Source organism: Colossoma macropomum, unplaced genomic scaffold (genome assembly GCF_904425465.1).
Source record: "Colossoma macropomum unplaced genomic scaffold, Colossoma_macropomum, whole genome shotgun sequence".
NCBI lineage: Eukaryota > Metazoa > Chordata > Actinopteri > Characiformes > Serrasalmidae > Colossoma > Colossoma macropomum.
Window position 1 is genome coordinate 33744899 of NW_023494806.1, and position 18517 is coordinate 33763415.

At 39.1% G+C, this 18517-nt stretch overlaps 1 protein-coding gene across 2 annotated transcripts in view; it reads right to left on the reverse strand.

Moving 5' to 3' along the window:
- Nucleotides 1–17973, reverse strand: part of adam28 (ADAM metallopeptidase domain 28) — a 30140-nt gene extending 12167 nt beyond the window's left edge. Inside the window, exons 1-9 of one of the 2 annotated variants that reach the window (XM_036597848.1) lie at nt 17850–17973; nt 17118–17500; nt 6959–7041; nt 6164–6240; nt 4813–4891; nt 3876–3952; nt 2786–2978; nt 1631–1693; nt 1186–1257 (exon numbers count right to left, since the gene is read on the reverse strand). In XM_036597848.1, coding sequence (XP_036453741.1) covers nt 1186–1257; nt 1631–1693; nt 2786–2978; nt 3876–3952; nt 4813–4891; nt 6164–6240; nt 6959–7041; nt 17118–17175 — 702 coding nt within the window. In that variant the 5' untranslated portion in view covers nt 17176–17500; nt 17850–17973. The remainder of the gene's footprint in view (nt 1–1185; nt 1258–1630; nt 1694–2785; nt 2979–3875; nt 3953–4812; nt 4892–6163; nt 6241–6958; nt 7042–17117; nt 17501–17849) is intronic. The other variant, XM_036597847.1, reaches the window with a different exon arrangement.
- Nucleotides 17974–18517: the final 544 nt, after the last annotated feature.

An 18517-nucleotide genomic window follows, 5' to 3' on the forward strand; every position in this document is an offset into this window, starting at 1 on the left:
CTTATGATTCCTTAAAGCTGTTATATGTTACTCTGGAGTTCTTTTTTACTTTGTCAGGCATTCTGCGTTGTGCCTTTGGAGTGATCCTGGCTGTGTACTCTTTTCGAGGGGAGTAGACACAGTACTAAATCGCCTCCATTTATAGACTTTTATAGTTTCTAACTATAGACCGATCAACACCTCAACTCTTTGAGCTCACTTTGTAACCCTTTCTAATTTCATGCAAATTAGTAATTATTGATCATAGGTCTTCTGGTGCTTCTTGTGAATAGCAAACTCAAAATGTTGGAGTGGTTCAAGTCAAAGTAGCTCTAACTCCAGGTTTTCTAACTCCTGACTCCAATTAGCTTTTGTTGTCATTAGTCTGAGGCTTCACATACTTTTTCCAAACCAACACTGTGAATGTTTGATGGTTCCGTGCTGTAAAGCTTTTTGATTTACTTGATGCGAATAATGGCCCACATTTATCAAACTTCTCACAGTAAGAATTCTGATTTGGGGTCAGCTTACAGCTTTTACATAACACGTATATAAATTACATTTCAGATCAGTGTTCTTACATTCAAATTCTTGATAAATATGGGTCAACATGCGCTGTCCAGCTGGTTTATCATGTGTTTTCATCGTGCGCACCTCATGCACCTGCCTTGTGAGTCACGCTTACAGTTTAGCAAACTGACATTTCTCCACAAGGAAGGGAAATTAGCGCTAAAGTAGCTATAGTGTGCGTCACTAGAATGGAGGAACTTGCATAAATAACAGTTACGAAAATAATTACGGTTATAATATGAGGAACATTTGTTTCATTAGTTAGCTTGTGGATGACCAGCAGCAGAGTCCGGTATGAAAGACATATGGATCCCTTCCATTGTTTCTCTTGGTTTCTTAGTTGTAAAAGTGTGTTGAAACTACCTCCGTCAAGTGGAGGCCATACCTTGGCCTGGCTTGCTCTCACTGTGAGTTGTTTATGTGCTTCAAAACAATGCAACTAAAAGCTGTGTTACATTTCACCCCACATTCAGTTGTGTTGTCTTCCTAAACAGGGCTCACTATATAGCTCACTCTGGGATTGTGCAAGTTTTCTTCAAAGGTTACCACTGTCCAGTTCCTGACGAAGCAGGCCTACGTTCTTTCACACATGATGTAGCCATCTATTTTGGTCACTAGATATAAATGATGACTTACAGCATTGACGAAGTTGATGATTTCATATACCCTCTGTCTCACTTTGTTCATGTCGCTGTCCGCCTTCTGATACTGTGGGCGTACAAATCAAATGCAGAGTCAGCTGTAGGCAAATTTAGGTGAACACAACAATCATACAGGAATATGCTTGTCTAAGCACATTTATGAGCAAGTTCCTTTTTCTGGAATAGCTTGTGATCATGCCATAAAAATTTGTTTCAGGTTCATGTAAGGACAGGAAAATAGGGCTGACACAAACAATTCCAAGTACAGTCTCAATTGTGGTTTGAACATTTACAAAAAGCCTCAAGGCCAGTATTTTGCATACAAATGAAAATTAGTACTGGGCTAAAAAAGGATTTTGAAGGAGGAAGTGTAACTTGATTTCTTGTTAGGCTTAAACTATGTGCAGAAAGCAGGCATCATGTTTCTGCCAGTCACATACCATTCTGTTGTCTGCCACCACGAAGAGTTCATTGTATTTTTGCTGCTGGAACATTGTTGGCCCCTACCCAAGAGAAAAACAAGGAAGTAGTATTCGGCTTTTTGGAAATACTTGTTATAGTTCAACAGTAAAACATCAGTTATTAGGTCAAGTCGTGCCCCCAGATTTCTAGATGCAGATTAAGCCTAACATGGACATTGATTAAGACAAGTCATGGACCAACATTAAAAATGTCGTCCATGTAAATGAACAAAAGAACTAAACAAAATGAAACTTGCACTTAACACACTTAAAAAGAACCTGGTGTACATCTTTTTCACTTAGCCCTGACAGGTTCCTGACAAGGTGATTTGGACCAGTCATAGTTCTCAGGTCTCCGAACAAACCACACCAGTTACTGGGGTCAGTCATAGTCAGGGGAGGTCTCAGAACAAAACACACCAGTTATTGGGGTCAATCATAGTCAGAGGGAGGTCTCAAAACAAACCACACCAGTTATTGTGGTCAGTCATAGTCAGGGAAAGGCCTCAGAACAAACCACACCAGTTATTTTGGTCTGTCACAGTCAGAGGGAGGTCTCAGAGCAAACCACACCAGTTAGTGAGGTCAGTCATAGTCAGGGGAAGGTTTCAGAACAAACCACACCAGTTATTGGGGTCAATCATGGTCAGGGGAAGGTTTCAGAACAAACCACACCAGTTATTGGGGTCAATTATGGTCACAGGGAGGTTTCGGAACAAACCACACTAGTTATTGGGGTCAATCACAGTCAAGGGGAGGGTCTCAGAACAAACAGAGTGGTGATTAGGACCAATCACAGTCAAGGGGAGGGTCTCAGAACCAATGAAGCGGTTTTGACCATTTTTTTACTGCCTGCTTTAGTCCAGGTTTAGGCTTTATTTGGCTCTGGGAAAATGATCCTTAATGTTACTTTTTGCAGTTATGCCCAAGATTAGTCTTAGTCCATGCCAGAGAAACTTGGCCCTGGTGTTTTTACTATCCTGCCTGCTACTCTTGAGGTTGCCATGATGGAATATGCCTTCAACTGTTGACCAGTCTTTTTTAAGATACTTAGAAATCCAGGCCTTGTTTTGGTCAAAGTTAAAAATAACATGTCAAATTGAGGAACTTCAGAATTATAAATGTCACTCTTACAGACAAGCGAGCTCGAGATTTACTGATGCGAGGGGGAAAGTCGCCAGTGTTTTCATCCCAGCTGGTGTTGGTGACTCCACACACTGACGGGGTGTTGGTCACGTCCTCGTACTTCAGCACAGCGTGGTCACCATCTCCATCTTTGGACAGTGGCTCAATGAGAAACCTCTGCTCTGCTGTCTGGAAATAACCTCTGCAATGCAACATTCTGGAAATTAGTACAGTCTCAGAGAAGTGAGGCATATGTGTGAAGTCCAGGGATTTGGAAGTGCATACTCTACTGACAGCAGTCTTAAAAAACACAGGTTTCCTAAATGGTTCTTGGCTTGAATGTACAGTTCTAGTAGCTCCAAGGAAGGAGTATTTTCCAAATATCTGCATAATTAAGAAGTTAAGATGTAAACAAGGTCATTCAGAGTGGTTTGGTGTAAAATGCTCCATCCTAGAGAAACTGTCAGAGTTGTTTACAATGGTGGTGATAGGAACCAGACGTCTGAAGAGTTTAATCCCTCTAAAGGTTCCCTCACAGAAATGTAATAAATTGGTTACAAACATGCTGCCTGATGCCTGAGACATTGTTTTGTGATATGACATGTGTAGGTTCACTGGTTTGGATAGTAAATAAAATGACTATTTTTGTGTCGTAGACATGGTGGTTCCTATCACCACCACTGTAAAAAAGTCAATACGTTTAGCTACAATAAACCATTTCACATTAAAGCCCTCTGAATGAATGTTAACATTTGAAAAATCTCTACATTATGTGGAAGTTGTTTAAAATATAGTTCTTCAAAGATGTGAAGGTCCTATAGGGAAGTGGTTGTCTTCGATACTGCCCCAGTGAACTCTCTAAATGTGTCCCACTAACCAAATATGACAGTATGTTCGCTGTAATTGTTAAACAATGTGAACATCAAGAAGTTATCAAGAGTGCTTTATTTGTTACTTCAGAACTCGGATACATGTGAGTGACAAAGCCTTTTTTCTAGAAACTCATTGAGATTTTTCTAATACCAAATAAAACTTTTCAAAAAGCATTTTTCCCAGAACATAGATTGCAAAAATAAAGAGTGAAAGTCAGCTGACATACCGTAACCCTTCACAAGTGCTCACGCTGACCATTGAGCCGCTGTCATTCACGATCTTCCCCTGATAGTAGCAGAGATCCTGGGAATTGGGAGGGTACAGAAGGACAAAGAATTAGTCTTAGTGTGCAGTATTTGGATATATGTTTGGTCTTAAACGCTTAAGCCAGTTTCACACCAGAAACAACGCGGTGCACATGGTGTGCCGTAACCCCTCTGGGGTTCACATCAGATGCGATAAACACCCATCACAAGAGCTGGATATGTTTGCATCACATTTTTATGTTTTAAGCAAATGTCTTTGTTTATTGCTTAAAAAACTTTTGAGCATAGATGTTTAAAACCCCTTACAGGGCCAGGACCCACCGGTGGGCCCAAGGTTTCAATACACTTCCATAACCTAAGAATAGCTCAACCAGTTTGCATTGAAGTCCCTGTAGTTACTGAATAATAAGCCTTAGTATGTAACAAGCCTGAGATTTTAAGGGGTTAAAGATTGATGGAAAGTTGTTGCTCTTTATCTCTTGCTGAGGAGAGGAGGGGGAGATGCATGTGGGTTCACCACATTAACTTACTGGACTTAAAACTAGATTTGTTGATTTGTTTATTAGCCTAGATTGTAAATTACAGCAAGAACATGGCATGATGTACTAATCTAGAAACTGCTAGCATGCTGCACACATAAAAAAACAGACCCAAAACATATTTTTGCGGCATAGTGAGGAGTGTATTATGCACAGCGTGCTGCGGCATGTCATGCGATGTGCTTACCACATCTGGTGTAAAATGGTCTTCAGACATGGTTCTCACAACTCTTTCAAGTGATATTGTATCAGGCAAATGTTGTAAGACTGACTTGGGATAACTGGTGTGGTATTATTATGGTGAAATGTGAAATATCCACCTGAAAGGAGTTGAAGAGCAGTATAGGGGTTCACCTACCAATTCGTTAGGTTTGGTTGTGACCTGTGTCCCGTCGTCCGTGTAATGCGTCTCAGTGTAGTCCTGGGTTAATAAATCTCTGTGGACCCCAACACAGATATAAGATGAGCCTAAGCAGACCATTTGGGATAGTATGAAGCTGGAAACATTCATTCGCAAGCTTGCTCATTCATTTGAAGGTAGCCTTGAGCACAGAGGTGAGTAGTGACGCGTTACATTTACTCAGTTTCATTTACTTCAGTAATCTTTTGAATAAATTGAGTAGAGGTCATTTTAATAGAAGTCACTTTACACACTTACTTGAATACATTTGCAAGGAGAAACATTTACGATTGTCTGCATTCTTTCTGTTACATTATTACATTTTAATTCAATTCTCAGTTAGGGCAGTTTGTACTCCTGGAGATTCTTCACCCTGATTGGTGCCTTTGTTGGCCATTACTCACATCCCCACACCTCTGTCAAATCATAGTGACATCACATTTAACCTTACACCAAGTCAAATACCACCAGCCACATACATACACTGAACTAGCCGTTGGGGTGAACATGCATTCCACCACATATCAGGATGATATTGATTCCAATGGCTGAAACAGTGGACAGTTCTGTAAAGGGATATCATCCCCATCTCATTTGCAAGACATGTTTTTCATACAGGCTACCAAAACTCGTGGTCACATCAGGGTTCGAATTACGGGGAGCCATAATGTCAGCTCTCTGTAAGATCTATATAAGACAACAATGAGATCAGACGTTTGAAGGGTCTCGGATGCAGGAAATGAACCTCGTGTTTATGGTAATGTATTTCTGCTCTGCCTCTTATAAAACAAAAAGGCAAACATCGTTGAACGCATAATGAGATGCTTGCCATTGATCGTTTGTGGTCACCAGTGGCCCTTCTGGAGATCTACTTTCCTACAGACCAACATCCAACCTACATCTAACAGGCTACCACCCTCCTTGTCTACTATTAATGCATCTAAACCAGCCAATCACGAACTTAGCAGGAACAGGTATGGAAGATTGTAGGTGGAATTGATGTGGACACCACCGAAAGGTAGACCTCCACGACCAGGGTTGCTGACCGCTACTCTGTCCACATTAGTGTTTCACAACTCAGCCCACAAGTCTACCTTGTTCAGTTTGTTCAAGTTAGAACCAGCACACGCAGTGTTTCGTGCACTGGGGACTTTGGATGACGCTTAACAGAGATCTTGTGGTTGCAAAAGCAGGAACTACAGCAGACGCACATGCAAGCGCTGTCCAGAGACTCAAGACCACAGGACGTGTCAGTGTCCTATGAGCCAATATATTTGATGACACAGTGAAAATAGATGGTTGGGCTTACTCGTTTTTCTCAAGATGCATCTCGATGTGTTTGCCGCCAAGAGTCATGGCATATTTCACCATGTCTGGTCTGGAAGACTGAAGACAAGACTTGATTAAATTCAAATGTAATAGTCATCATCACTCTAAGGCATTCTTAGCTCATGCTGCCAAGGTAACAATGACATCATTCAGCAAATTGAGAAATTCTAACAATCTTTGTTTAGAACCGCTGCATAATGTTAGAGATTAAAATGCTATGTTATCAAACTGAACTATGTTTGGTATGGAAATACCAAAAAAATTCCAACATGCTAACACAAATCGGGGCTGTGGTGAACAACATATACACATGCAGCTGTTAGAACAATTATCTACTAACTTATCTACTACCCTCTAAAAATACTAAAGACATGATTTTTAGTCCCAGAGTTGCAATAATAGCTACTGTTACAACAAACGTGCATCACCATAAGGAACTTTTAAGGAGTTCTAAAACTTTTTTGTAGACCTATTTAGAAATAAAAAGTATATTTATACATGTTGTCGGCATATATGTTCAGAAAAAGACTGTCCATATCATGTAACCCTACTACACGACAAGAAAGCTCATTTCTCATAATGTTGAAAGGAATTTTTGCCGAAGTTCTGTAAAGCTTTGGGCCTAAGACATACTATTGCTACAAAAGAACACATTTCTGACGTGCATAGTATGGATATTTGAATTAAGGCAGAAAAACATACACTGTAAATGCAATGTCTTCTGTAGAAGTATTATATTGGTAATGATTGACCTTTAGTTTTCTAGAGCTCTCACCTCTAAATCTCTCTTATGAAGGTCATGCACTCTGACTGGTCGAACCACCTCATATATCTCGACTCCATGTAGTGTGTAGCTACCTGTGACAGAAAGTAGTGCAGAGAAGAAGTGTGTTAGTGTTAAGCATGGAAAAATCATACCACAAGTTCTGTCAATTTGATCTTCAGGATTGTCTTCCGTCACTGTTTGACTACTTCAAAGTAGCAGTTCATTTTTAGTGTGTGAAACTGCATGGCTCTTTCTGTTTGGTTTGATTTCCACAGTGATGCAGGTGTCTTGTGTCTTTGCTAACGCTTTAAGCAGTGTATGACAACAGAGCAAGCCCTTAGGCTTTGTTTATCCAACCATTGTTGGACTTGGGTGTGTCATTAATGTGCCATGTAAGAAGCACCTGTATAATTCATTGGTGCCAGAAGTGGTGTAACTGCAGCATGGACATGGTTTGTTCCTGTGACTTAACTTTGCACAGATGAATGAAACAGATAAAATTTGCAGAAAGCACAATGGAGTCTTGTGGATACAGATGACTGTTCTGTCAGATAAGCCACTGAAAAGCCAAATTACATATCGTTGCTGCCCAAACAAAAACAGTTATCTCCAAAATAGTAACGTTACAGGAGAAGGCAAAAACATTCTTACCTTTCAATGGAAGTTAATGTAAAGGGTTTTTATTCCAAGCAGTTTTAGAGCATTTTAATCAGTCCAATTATCATGGAACTGTCACACAGTGTAAAGGACAGCTGGTTTGTTGATATGATGTAGAAAAATAAAAATTGGAAAAAAAGGACATACATGGTTTTCTTTGGACAGCGACGATATATATATATATATATATATATATATATATCACTTTTTTCTGCAAATTTCATCCATTTATTATGTACCACAACTTCACTTTTCAGGACAATTTTTCACTTTTCCACTCTTTGAGGCTCTAATGAACTTAAGAGTCTTTGCTTTAGGGATGCTTGAGTCTCGCAAGCCAGTCTTCTGACTATCGTCAGATAGTCTGGTGTGTTTCTTTGCTTGGCATGGCCAGGAACCACCTCCATTTGCGGGAAAGGGCTACTTGATGATTCCCAAAGCAATCAGTCACAAACCGATTCATTTTACCTGACATACAGGGCCAGACAATTTTCAAAACAGAGCACATCCACAGGAATGTGTTATGATTGCGTAATCAATAATATGTGTCAAAATCTTGTTAATGCTTCAAATAAAACTCCTGAAGAACCTTCAAAAATGTGATGTCATAGGCAGCAACTACCGGGGGTCATTGGCCTCCCCAAAACCAAAGCTGAAGGGGCAACGCCCCACCAATCCTAGTACAAAAGTCAAGAAAAGGTAGTGAAACCATGTAGAGCAGTCTGAAAACAGCCTATAGTGAAATTGCATTTAACAGTTTGATAACCGCAGCGATTGTAAACCATGCAGGGATGCTACAGCAACCTGAAAAACTGCTGTTTTCTGCATGTGAGTATGTGTGAGTCATTGCCCAAGCATGATGTTGTGAACTTTTTTTAAACTCAGCCACTGTATCTTGCTCTAAAAGGCTAATTATTGTCACCCTAAAGAAAAGGCAACTGCTGGCTAGCGGTGCTAGCTGGCATTTAGCTTAATAAACAACAGTTTCTCATGTGTGGGGTGTGAATAGCGGGTTAATTTTATGCATGTAACCTAACAGTAGATGAAAGAAACTTTGGAAGTCCTGTGCAAACATTGATATAGCAGTGGTGTTCCTGACCGGATGGGGAATTGAACCCTGCTTTCCTGTGTGTGGGGCAATGGCATTAAGTTCCTCTTGACTGAGTTCAAAAGAAGGGAATTCCTTTCACTAATGGCTATGTGTGCAAATGTTGGACCGTAATGCCACCGTTGGGTTTCCTAGGGCCCCAGATGTTTCTGCTTTGAGGCACCGATATTAAGATAATTTGAGAAGAAAATGCTTCAGTTTTCGAGAAACTCTGATAGTTGGTAACAGAAGATTGACAAAACAAGATAACATTGAGGGCAATGACTCTAATGTAAAAATCACAGCCGGTGTTTTATACCACAATCCGTATTTATTAATCTAGAAGACCTGTAGAAAGATCTGTGCTTTTCGATTGAAAGAGTTCAGTGTGGCTCGTGGCCTCCACTTTAATTTCTGTAAAATGTGTTTCTGCTTCCTCTTGGTCTTGTGAAAGATTAAAGATGTCTGTTTGACTTTTTGTTTCTGCAGTCAAGAAAACATGCCCTGGTACGGCATTAGGTGGTTAATAATTACAAATGATTAACAGTAGCTGCTACTGTTATTGCTCTTTATCAGATGTGACATGAAAATGCCTCTGAATAGGCAAACAAGTTTCTACAGGATCTGTTTTTGTTTCTCAAATCTCAGGCTCTGTTGAATGTTGTCCTGTTTCCACACTTGAGATAATGCCAAGAAGAGCTCTTTGGCGAGACACTGTGGTTCCTGAAGGTGTCTTTTAGGCCTGGCCTGAATAATTTGAATACTTGAGTAATCATTTATGTTAGTATTCAGAAGGAAGCTAACGCTTTGGACCCCAACAGCATTCCAGACACACTCTTGTGGATGGTATGTGGTACCACTTTACCTGAACCTTGCTACGTAACATTGACGTAACCATGTCATAAACATAGCAGATGTCATATGATGTCATGACAGAATATGTCCAATGTAAATATGTAATGTAAAAATTATTATGTAAAATATAAATGTTATTGTTTTTAAGGGAATGCAAGTATTTGAGCCCTGTAAAGTGCTATTTTGGCCAACCCTAGTGTCTTTTAACGGATGGTTCAAGATGTGCAAGTGTGAGAAATTTTACTGTGAACGTTCTGCATCTATTAAAGGCTTTTCCTAGAACCGTTCCTTCAAGCCAAGAACGATTTAGGAACCTTCAAGCAAGCGGTCGCTAACTGAGACACTGTTCCAGAAAGGTGGAAGATGCAACTGGCCAATCAAACTTGGTTGACATATGAAATCATAGCAATTTCCCACCAAAGCCTGATTTGCTCCAAGCCTAGCGAAACAAAAGCAAATGTTTATGGAAACGATATGATATCTGACAAAGGTTAACAAAGGGAACAAACAAATGAGTTGAATGCACTTAATGTGAAACTTCCAAATGCTCACAAAAACAAAGATCTCTCTCAGGTAATCAAGCAAAGGGAAGGTTTTGATATTTGGTGCCTCAAACCCAGAAGGAGATTAGTTTGAATCCCACAAGTCCAAAGAAGGCTGATTAAACTGGATGGCTGTGGGTTCCAATTCCTGCCCATGTGGAGTTGTTAAGTGAACTCAAATATACTTGCTTACGTGGTTTATGACACTGTATGACATACTGTTATGCTTAAACATGGGCCAAAGTAGGAGGCATAACTAGAAACAGTGTTATGATGCATCATGAAACCTGAATGCAGTGCATTTTTACTAAGTGTGATGATTGAGGCACAATGCTAATTATGACCATAAGCTTTGTTTACTTCTTAGCTACATTAGCCTCGTACCTCCAGTGCAAAACAAAAGAAGCAAATTGCTAACTCCAAAAATGTCTTGACCGATTCACCAAATTTGGGTTACAGGGTGAAACTGTGAATTTGATTTTTCGTCAAACTTGCTGTTTGAAAGTGCCCAACCCTAAGCTGCAACTCGACCCCGCTGCCAAGAATGTGTGTTTCCAAGAACTGCTGCTGTGCCTCTATCTCTGTCAATCCTTTAAGGCCCACGCAGAATTGTTGCTGTTTCTCCCATTTCAACAGCTTTAATCAGGTGATTTCTCAACAAAGTCATTGCAGTTATTTGATTTGTGAAGAACTTGAGGTAACAAAGCCAAACATATGTACATTTTTATACAGTTTGTCTCACAAAGAACCATTTCAAACAAGAAAATTCATGAATAGAAATATACCCCTGTACGAAAAATGGCAATCCATGTTCTGTCAATTTTCTAAGTGAAAATAAGGTTTTCTGCACATTTTAGTGCACCACTACATTTTGCTGGCTGAGTTTGGCATAATAAAAAAGGCATACATTACAAAATGTGCTATAACTTTTGCAACTTACACATTTTAGGATTCATTTTTAGGTTTCATTTTTATTTCCGCAAATAAACTTGTATAAATTTGTGCATTAAAATGTGCAGAAATGTATAGAGAACGTGTACGACACAAAACGTAATTTGACCGTGCCAAAACTTTTGCACACAGTTTAATATAAAACATAGGTCATCTTTTGTCATTAGTGTGATGAAATATATCGATAATGAGTGCTCACTGATGGGAATTGCGCTCTGAACGGGCTCACGTTCATCAACAAAAGAAGCCTCACGCATCTTATTAACACGGGTAAAAGTAACCAACAGAAAGCTCCGGCTTTACGAGCTGATACATTTTGCAAGCAGGTGGCCGAGGTAAATCATGATAAGCGTTAGACTTGTCAGATTGGTCAGATTGGAGTAAACAAAAGTTGAAAACACAGTGAAGTAAGCAGTTCCTTTAAGAATGTGCAGCTTCATTGCTGAATCATTGCAGTGTGACTGCAGGTTTAGAGACTCTCTATTTTGGACATCTTTGTAATGTTTGTGCTAAAAGTTTGCAGTTAAGCTTGTTTTCAGTCACTTTGTACAGAAAGTTTCAGAAACACTCCATTCTAGAGAAATTTAGAGTCAGAATTGTTCACAGTGGTGGTGATAGGAACCAGACGTCCACCTCAAAAAGCTCCTTCACATAAAGTTATTGCATGAAATAAACCGCCTGATGTCTGAGACACCGTTTTTGGATAGTTTTTAAGGTTTTGGCTTAAGACATTTCTATAAAACATGTTTGTGGTGGAAGAATACATGCAGGGCGTCATCAACATTCCATATATAAACTCAGAAGACAAGTGTAGGTTCACTGGCGGTTTTGGATAATAAATAAAATGTATAGTTGTGTTGTAGACATGGTGACCCCTGTTTCCCATCAACACCTCTGTAAAGAAATCTGAGTCTCTACGATCAACCATTTCACACCAAACCACTCTGAATAGGCAAACAAGTTTCTACAGGATTTGTTTTTGTTTCGCAAATCTCAGGCTCTGTTGAATGTTGTCCTGATTCCACACTTGAGATAATGCCAAGAAGAGCTCTTTGGTGAGACACTGTGGTTCCTGCGAACAGAAAGCTCCGGCTCTACGAGCTGATACATTTTGCAAGCAGGTGGCCGAGGTAAATCGTGATAAGCATCAGAATGGTCAGATCGGTCAGATTAGAGTAAACAGAAGTTGAAAACACAGTGAAGTAAACAGTGAAGGTTTCCTTGTTGAAAGTGCAGCTTCATTGCTGAATCATTGCAGTGTGACTGCAGGTTTAGAGACTCTCTGTTTTGGACTTCTTTGTAATGTTTGTGCTAAAAGTTTGCAGTTAAGCTTGTTTTCAGTCACTTTGTACAGAACGTTTCAGAAATCAGAGGCATGTTGTACTTAAAGGATGTAATCAAAGTCATTCAGATGTGGTTTGGTGTGAAACACTCCATTCTAGAGAAATTTAGAGTCAGAATTGTTCACAGTGGTGGTGATAGGAACCAGACGTCCACCTCAAAAAGCTCCTTCACATGAAGTTATTGCATGAAATAAACCGCCTGATGTCTGAGACACTGTTTTTGGATAGTTTTTAAGGTTTTGGCTTAAGACATTTCTTTAAAACATGTTTGTGGTGGAAGGATACATTTAAGGGTGGTATTGAGAATGAATTTCCGAGTACTCATTTGGGAACGCAAGTATTTGAGACCTGTAAAGTGCTATCTGGGCCAACCCTGGTGCCTTTTAATGGATGGTTTATTTTTGTAAATAAGATGTGCAAGTGTGAAGAAGGTTCTGCATCTATTGAAAGGCTTTTCCTAGAATTTAACCTTCGAACCAAGAACCATTTAGGAACCTTTATTTTTAAGATGTTCCTGTTGGTTTAACTCAAGTGGCATAAAACAAGTGGTCGCTAACCGAGACGTTGTACTAGAAAGGTGAAAGATGCAATTGGCCAATCAAGCCTAGTTGACTTACATGAAGTCATAACAGTTTCCCACCAAAGCCTGATTTGCACCAAGCTTAGTGAAACAAAAGCTTTCAAATGTTTATGCGAAAATCTGAAGGTTAACAAAGGGAACAAACAAGTCAGTTGAATGCACCTAATTTGATTTTTCATCAAACTTGCTGTTTGAAAGTGCCCAACCCTAAGCTGCAACTCGACCCCACTGCCAAGAATGTCTGTTTCCAAGAACTGCTGCTGTGTCTCTATCTCTGTCAATCCTTTAAGGCCCACGCAGAATTGTTGCTGTTTCTCCCATTTCATCAGCTTTAATCAGGTGATTTCTCAACAAAGTCATTTTTATACAGTTTGTCTCACAAACTACGATTTTAAACAAGAAAATGCATGAATAGAAATATACCCCTGTATGAAAAATGTCAATTTTCTAAGCGAAAATAAGTTTTTCTGCACATTTTAGTACACAACTTCATTTTGCTGGCTGTGCTATAACTTTTGCAATGTGCACATTTTAGGATTCATTTTTAGGTTTTATTTTTTTTTTTGGCAAATAAACTTGTATTAAATTGTGCATTAAAATGTGCAGAAATGTATAGAGAACGTGTACGACGCAAAACGTAATTTGACTGGGGGTGCCAAAACCTTTGGACATGGCTTCATATGAAACATCGGTTGACTTTTCTCGTTAGTGTGATGACATATATCGATAATGAGTGCTCACTGATGGGAATTGCGCTCTGAACGGGCTCACGTTCATCAACAAAAGAAGCCTCGCACATCTTATTAGCGCAGGTAAAAGTAGCAAACAGAAAGCTCCGGCTCTACGAGCTAAAACATTTTGCAAGCAGGTGGCCGAGGTAAATCATGATAAGCATCAGAATGGTCAGATCGGTCAGATTGGAGTAAACAGAAGTTGAAAACACAGTGAAGTAAGCAGTGAAGGTTTCCTTGTTGAAAGTGCAGCTTCATTGCTGAATCGTTGCAGTGTGACTGCAGATTTAGAGACTCTCTGTTTTGGACTTGTTTGTAATGTTTGTGCTAAAAGTTTGCAGTTAAGCTTGTTTTCAGTCACTTTGTACAGAAAGTTTACAGAAATCAGAGGCATGTTGTACTTAAAGGATGTAATCAAAGTCATTCAGAGTGGTTTGGTGTGAAACACTCCATTCTAGAGAAATTTAGAGTCAGAATTGTTCACAGTGGTGGTGATAGGAACCAGACGTCCACCTCAAAAAGCTCCTTCACATGAAGTTATTGCATGAAATACACCGCCTGATGTCTGAGACACTGTTTTTGGATAGTTTTGGCTAAAGACATTTCTCTGAAACATCTTTGTGGTGGAGGAGTACATGCAGGGCATTATAAGGCAAAATAGTCCCCAAGAAAACTTTAGATTTTACACTAATTTAACATTCTATATAAAACTCAGAAGTGTAGGTTCACTGGTGGTTTTGGATAGTAAATAAAATATCTATATCTGTGTTGTAGTCATGGTGACCCCTGGTTCCTATCACCACCACTGTAAAGAAATCTGAGTCTCTACAGTGAACCATTTCACACCACACCACTCTGAATGACTCTGTTTACATCTCAAACACTGAATTACACAGAAATTCTGAAGAAACTCTGCTTTAAGCGTGAGATACAGTCAGACCAATTACAGCAGTTTTAATGCAATACACATTAATGCAAGTGTTCTAAGCCAGTCTTAATAGTTGATGTTGGTCCCGAAATTTGAAGATGTAAAAATGGCCGTGTCAAGAAATCACGTCCTACGCAGTTTTGATTAGATATTGCTCTTTACGAAAACAGATTCTCCCAACTCAGAGAGAATAAAGGTGTGTGCGAAAGTTTGTGCACCCCAGTCCGATTATGTTGATTTTTCTAAGTGAAAATAAGTAACAAACTTAAATTTGGCTTTTAGTGCACAATTCCTATTAATTTACTTTTAAGAAATATAAAATGCAATAACGTTTGCACATGGCACTTTTTAGTGTTTTTCTCCCCAATATGTCAAAAGCATTCAGCAAATAAACAGCAACTTATTTTCACTTAGAAAAAAATAATAATAAAAAAAAAAACATGTCATTTGAACTGGAACGCTTAAACTTTTGGAGATGACTGTGTATTTTTTTGTGCCAAGCAACACTGTGAAGTGAAAACCTACCATAATGAGCTTCTGACAGGGTGGATTATTTCATGCTAAACTAACCACCACATTTCCTGTATTCACACCTTCTATTATCAGCTTTGCAAGAGAAAACTACTTGATGTTCTGTGAATGTAGTAAAACATTCATTAAAAATGGTTAATTGTAGAGACTCAGATGTCTTTACAGTGGTCGTGGTGATAGGAACCAGGGGTCACCATGACTACAACACAACTATAGACATTTTATTCACTATCCAGAACCACCAGTGAACCTACATGAGTCTTCTGAGTTTATATGTAATGATGATGGTAAAATAGTGGGAAATTGTTACAAGCTTGACATCGTAACAGTAGAAGAACGCTGATTGGTGCTATGTAGAACCCTTTTCATTTCACCATGCAAAGAACTATTTAGACATGCAAAGTGTTCATGGTTCTATGTAGAACCATTTTCTTCCCAATAGAACCCTTGAAGAACCATCTTTTTTAGGAGTGTAAGAAATGTGCTGTAGATGGTTCTACATAGAACCTTTTTGAAAAGGGTTCTATATAACACCAAACAGGGTTCTTCTATTTCTACAAGCTTGACATCATACACAATAGAAGAACCCTTTTTTTTGTGCTATACAAAACCATCTACGGCACTAGAACTCTTTCCAGATGCAAAGAACCCTTTAATTATGCAAGGGGTCTTTGAGTTCTTGAAGCTCTTTCTATTTAGAACCATTTTCTTCACTAAAAAACCCTTAAAGAACCATCTTATTCAAGAGTGTGGAGAACATGTTGTAGATGGTTCTATATAGAACCTTTTCGAAAAGAATTCTATATATCACCAAAAAGGTTATTCTGTTGTTACAAGCTTGACATCGTAACAGTAGAAGAACCCTGATTGGTGCTATGTAGAACCCTCAGAAAGGTTCTATATGGAACCATCTACAGCGCAGTAGTTTCCATCAATCTGAAGAAACATTTCACCATGCAAAAGGTACTTTGAGTGTTCATGGTTCTACATAGAACAATTTTCTTCACTAAAGAACTCTTAAAGAACAATTTTTGAAGAGTGTGGAGAACATGTAGATTGTTCTATATAGAACTTTTTGAAATAGGTTCTATATAGAGGTTCTTCTATTACTACAAGCTTGACATCATAACAGTAGAAGAGCCGTTTTTGGTGCTATACAGAACCATCGGCAGCACAGTCTGAAGAACTCTTTCCAGATGCAATGAACCCTTTAATCATGCAAAAGGTTCTTTGACTGTTCATGGTTCTATGTAGAACCATTTCCTTTACTAGAACCCTTGAAGAACCATCTTTTTTTAAGAGTGTAAAGAATGTGCTGTAGATGGTTCTACATAGAACCTTTTTGAAAAGGGTTCTATATAGCACCAAACAGGGTTCTTCTATTGTTACAAACTTGACATCGTAAGAGTAGAAGAACCCTGTTTGGTGCTATACAGAAACAACCAGATGCAGCGAACTTTTTAGTCATGCAAAGGGTTCTTTGAGTGTTCATGGTTCTGTATAGAACCATTTTCTTTACTAGAACCTTTAAAGAACCTTGAAAAATTCACAGTTGTCCAATATTTGAAGATTTACATGTTCATTTTCTGTACAGTAACTTAAGTTAATGGTTTGTTTCTATTACAGGTGAAGCTTAAATGCCCTGTTATGAAATCTGAAGTATAATCTCTTCTAATTGTCGTAGAATTACAGTTCAAAGTCTTCAGTGTAAGTAATCAGGTACAAACACAGGTATGTTAGTCCAGTTTACTGTCATAGGCTCCGCCCCTGCTGATAAGCCCAATAAGAGTAACCCAGCCAGATCAGTGTATATGAGTCCATATCCTTGAATGCGTTCTGACTGTAGTGAACACAGGTAGCTGTGGATCTCTATGGGTTAGTATTAATCAATGAGGCTGTCTCGGCGTCCAGGTAAACCAATCGGTCATTGTGTGCGAAGGTGCAGGCGTATCCAGTGTCTTACCTGAGGGAGCGAGTGAGCCACAGAGGGCGAGGATCCATAATAGGAGACCAACTGCCATTGTGGGTGTGCGGACAGCTACTGAAACAGAAGAGCTGAGCGAGCGAGCTCTTTATGGGTCACCTGCGCTCGCCCCGCCCACCCAAACACAGCGAGAACTTTGAGGAAGTGAGGAAAGATGTGCTCAAACACGCTCTAGAGAGACCGTAGAGGAAGTGCAGACGTGCTGTGATGCAACCGAGCTCAAGGGAATCATTACTGCAGTTTCAGTCCAGTGTCAACACAGCGGCACTCCTTACTGCCCGCCGCTCTGACTGTACCACTGAGAAGAAGGACACACTGGAGATATGAACCCACACAGCTGCTGCCCTCAGGTGCTCTGCTTTCTGTTGTGTACAGTTTGAGGGAATGTAAAATAATACTGAAAAATATATACATGACATATGCTAAATAGTATAACTGTATATCAAATAAGTGTTATACAGTTATAAAAATAAAGATGAAAATCATATATTTTAAAAGCAACAACAACTACAATAATAATAATAATAATAATAGTAATAATAATAATAATAATAATAATAATAATTAAAATTCATAAATAAAAAATTATACAATAAAAACAACATTTAAAATATTAATATCTAAAATAAAATGTAACATGGTCATGAAAATAAAACTATAACAAATAAAAAAAAATAAAAACATTAAAGGTAAGGTATATTAAAAGCTTACCTTTGCAGTGAAGTACTTCCAGTTCCTGTGTGTCACGTTTCGGCCCTCGGTCAGCTGACTGTGCCGTTTACATTCTCCATATAATCTTGATTCATTCATGAAGTCATTTCCTTCCTCCTCGCGCCCCACCTCTCCTCAGTGACTCATACATGCTCCACAAATAGATCAGTAAAGTGAAATGGTTCAGAATGGTTGGTGAGAGCCAGCAGAACGGACTGAAGACCACCACCGCACTGCATTCTTTAGTCCTCCAAACACAAAGTCAGTGGCCAAGGACAATAAAGGGGTCAGTATTCTGACGATTCCTGCATCCTCCAACAAAGCCATTGTCCACCACCGTGAAATGGAGAAAGCATGCACTGTCTTTCTAGGGTGGAGGGTCTGTTACTGGCCCATCTCTCTCTCTCTCTCTCTCTCTCTCTCTTTGACCTTTTCTGGACTCCTCGTTGTTTTTCCCACTGAACTTGGTGTCATTTCTTCTTTTCTTTCAGCAGATTTAGATAGGTTAGATAGGTTGATTATATATATATATATATATATATATATATATATATATATATATATATATATATTCCACCACTTGTCTGGGAAGCTTTCCACAAGATTTTGGAGTGTGTCTGTGGGAATTTGTGCTGGACGGGATGGCTTGGCTCATTCCAATTGATCCC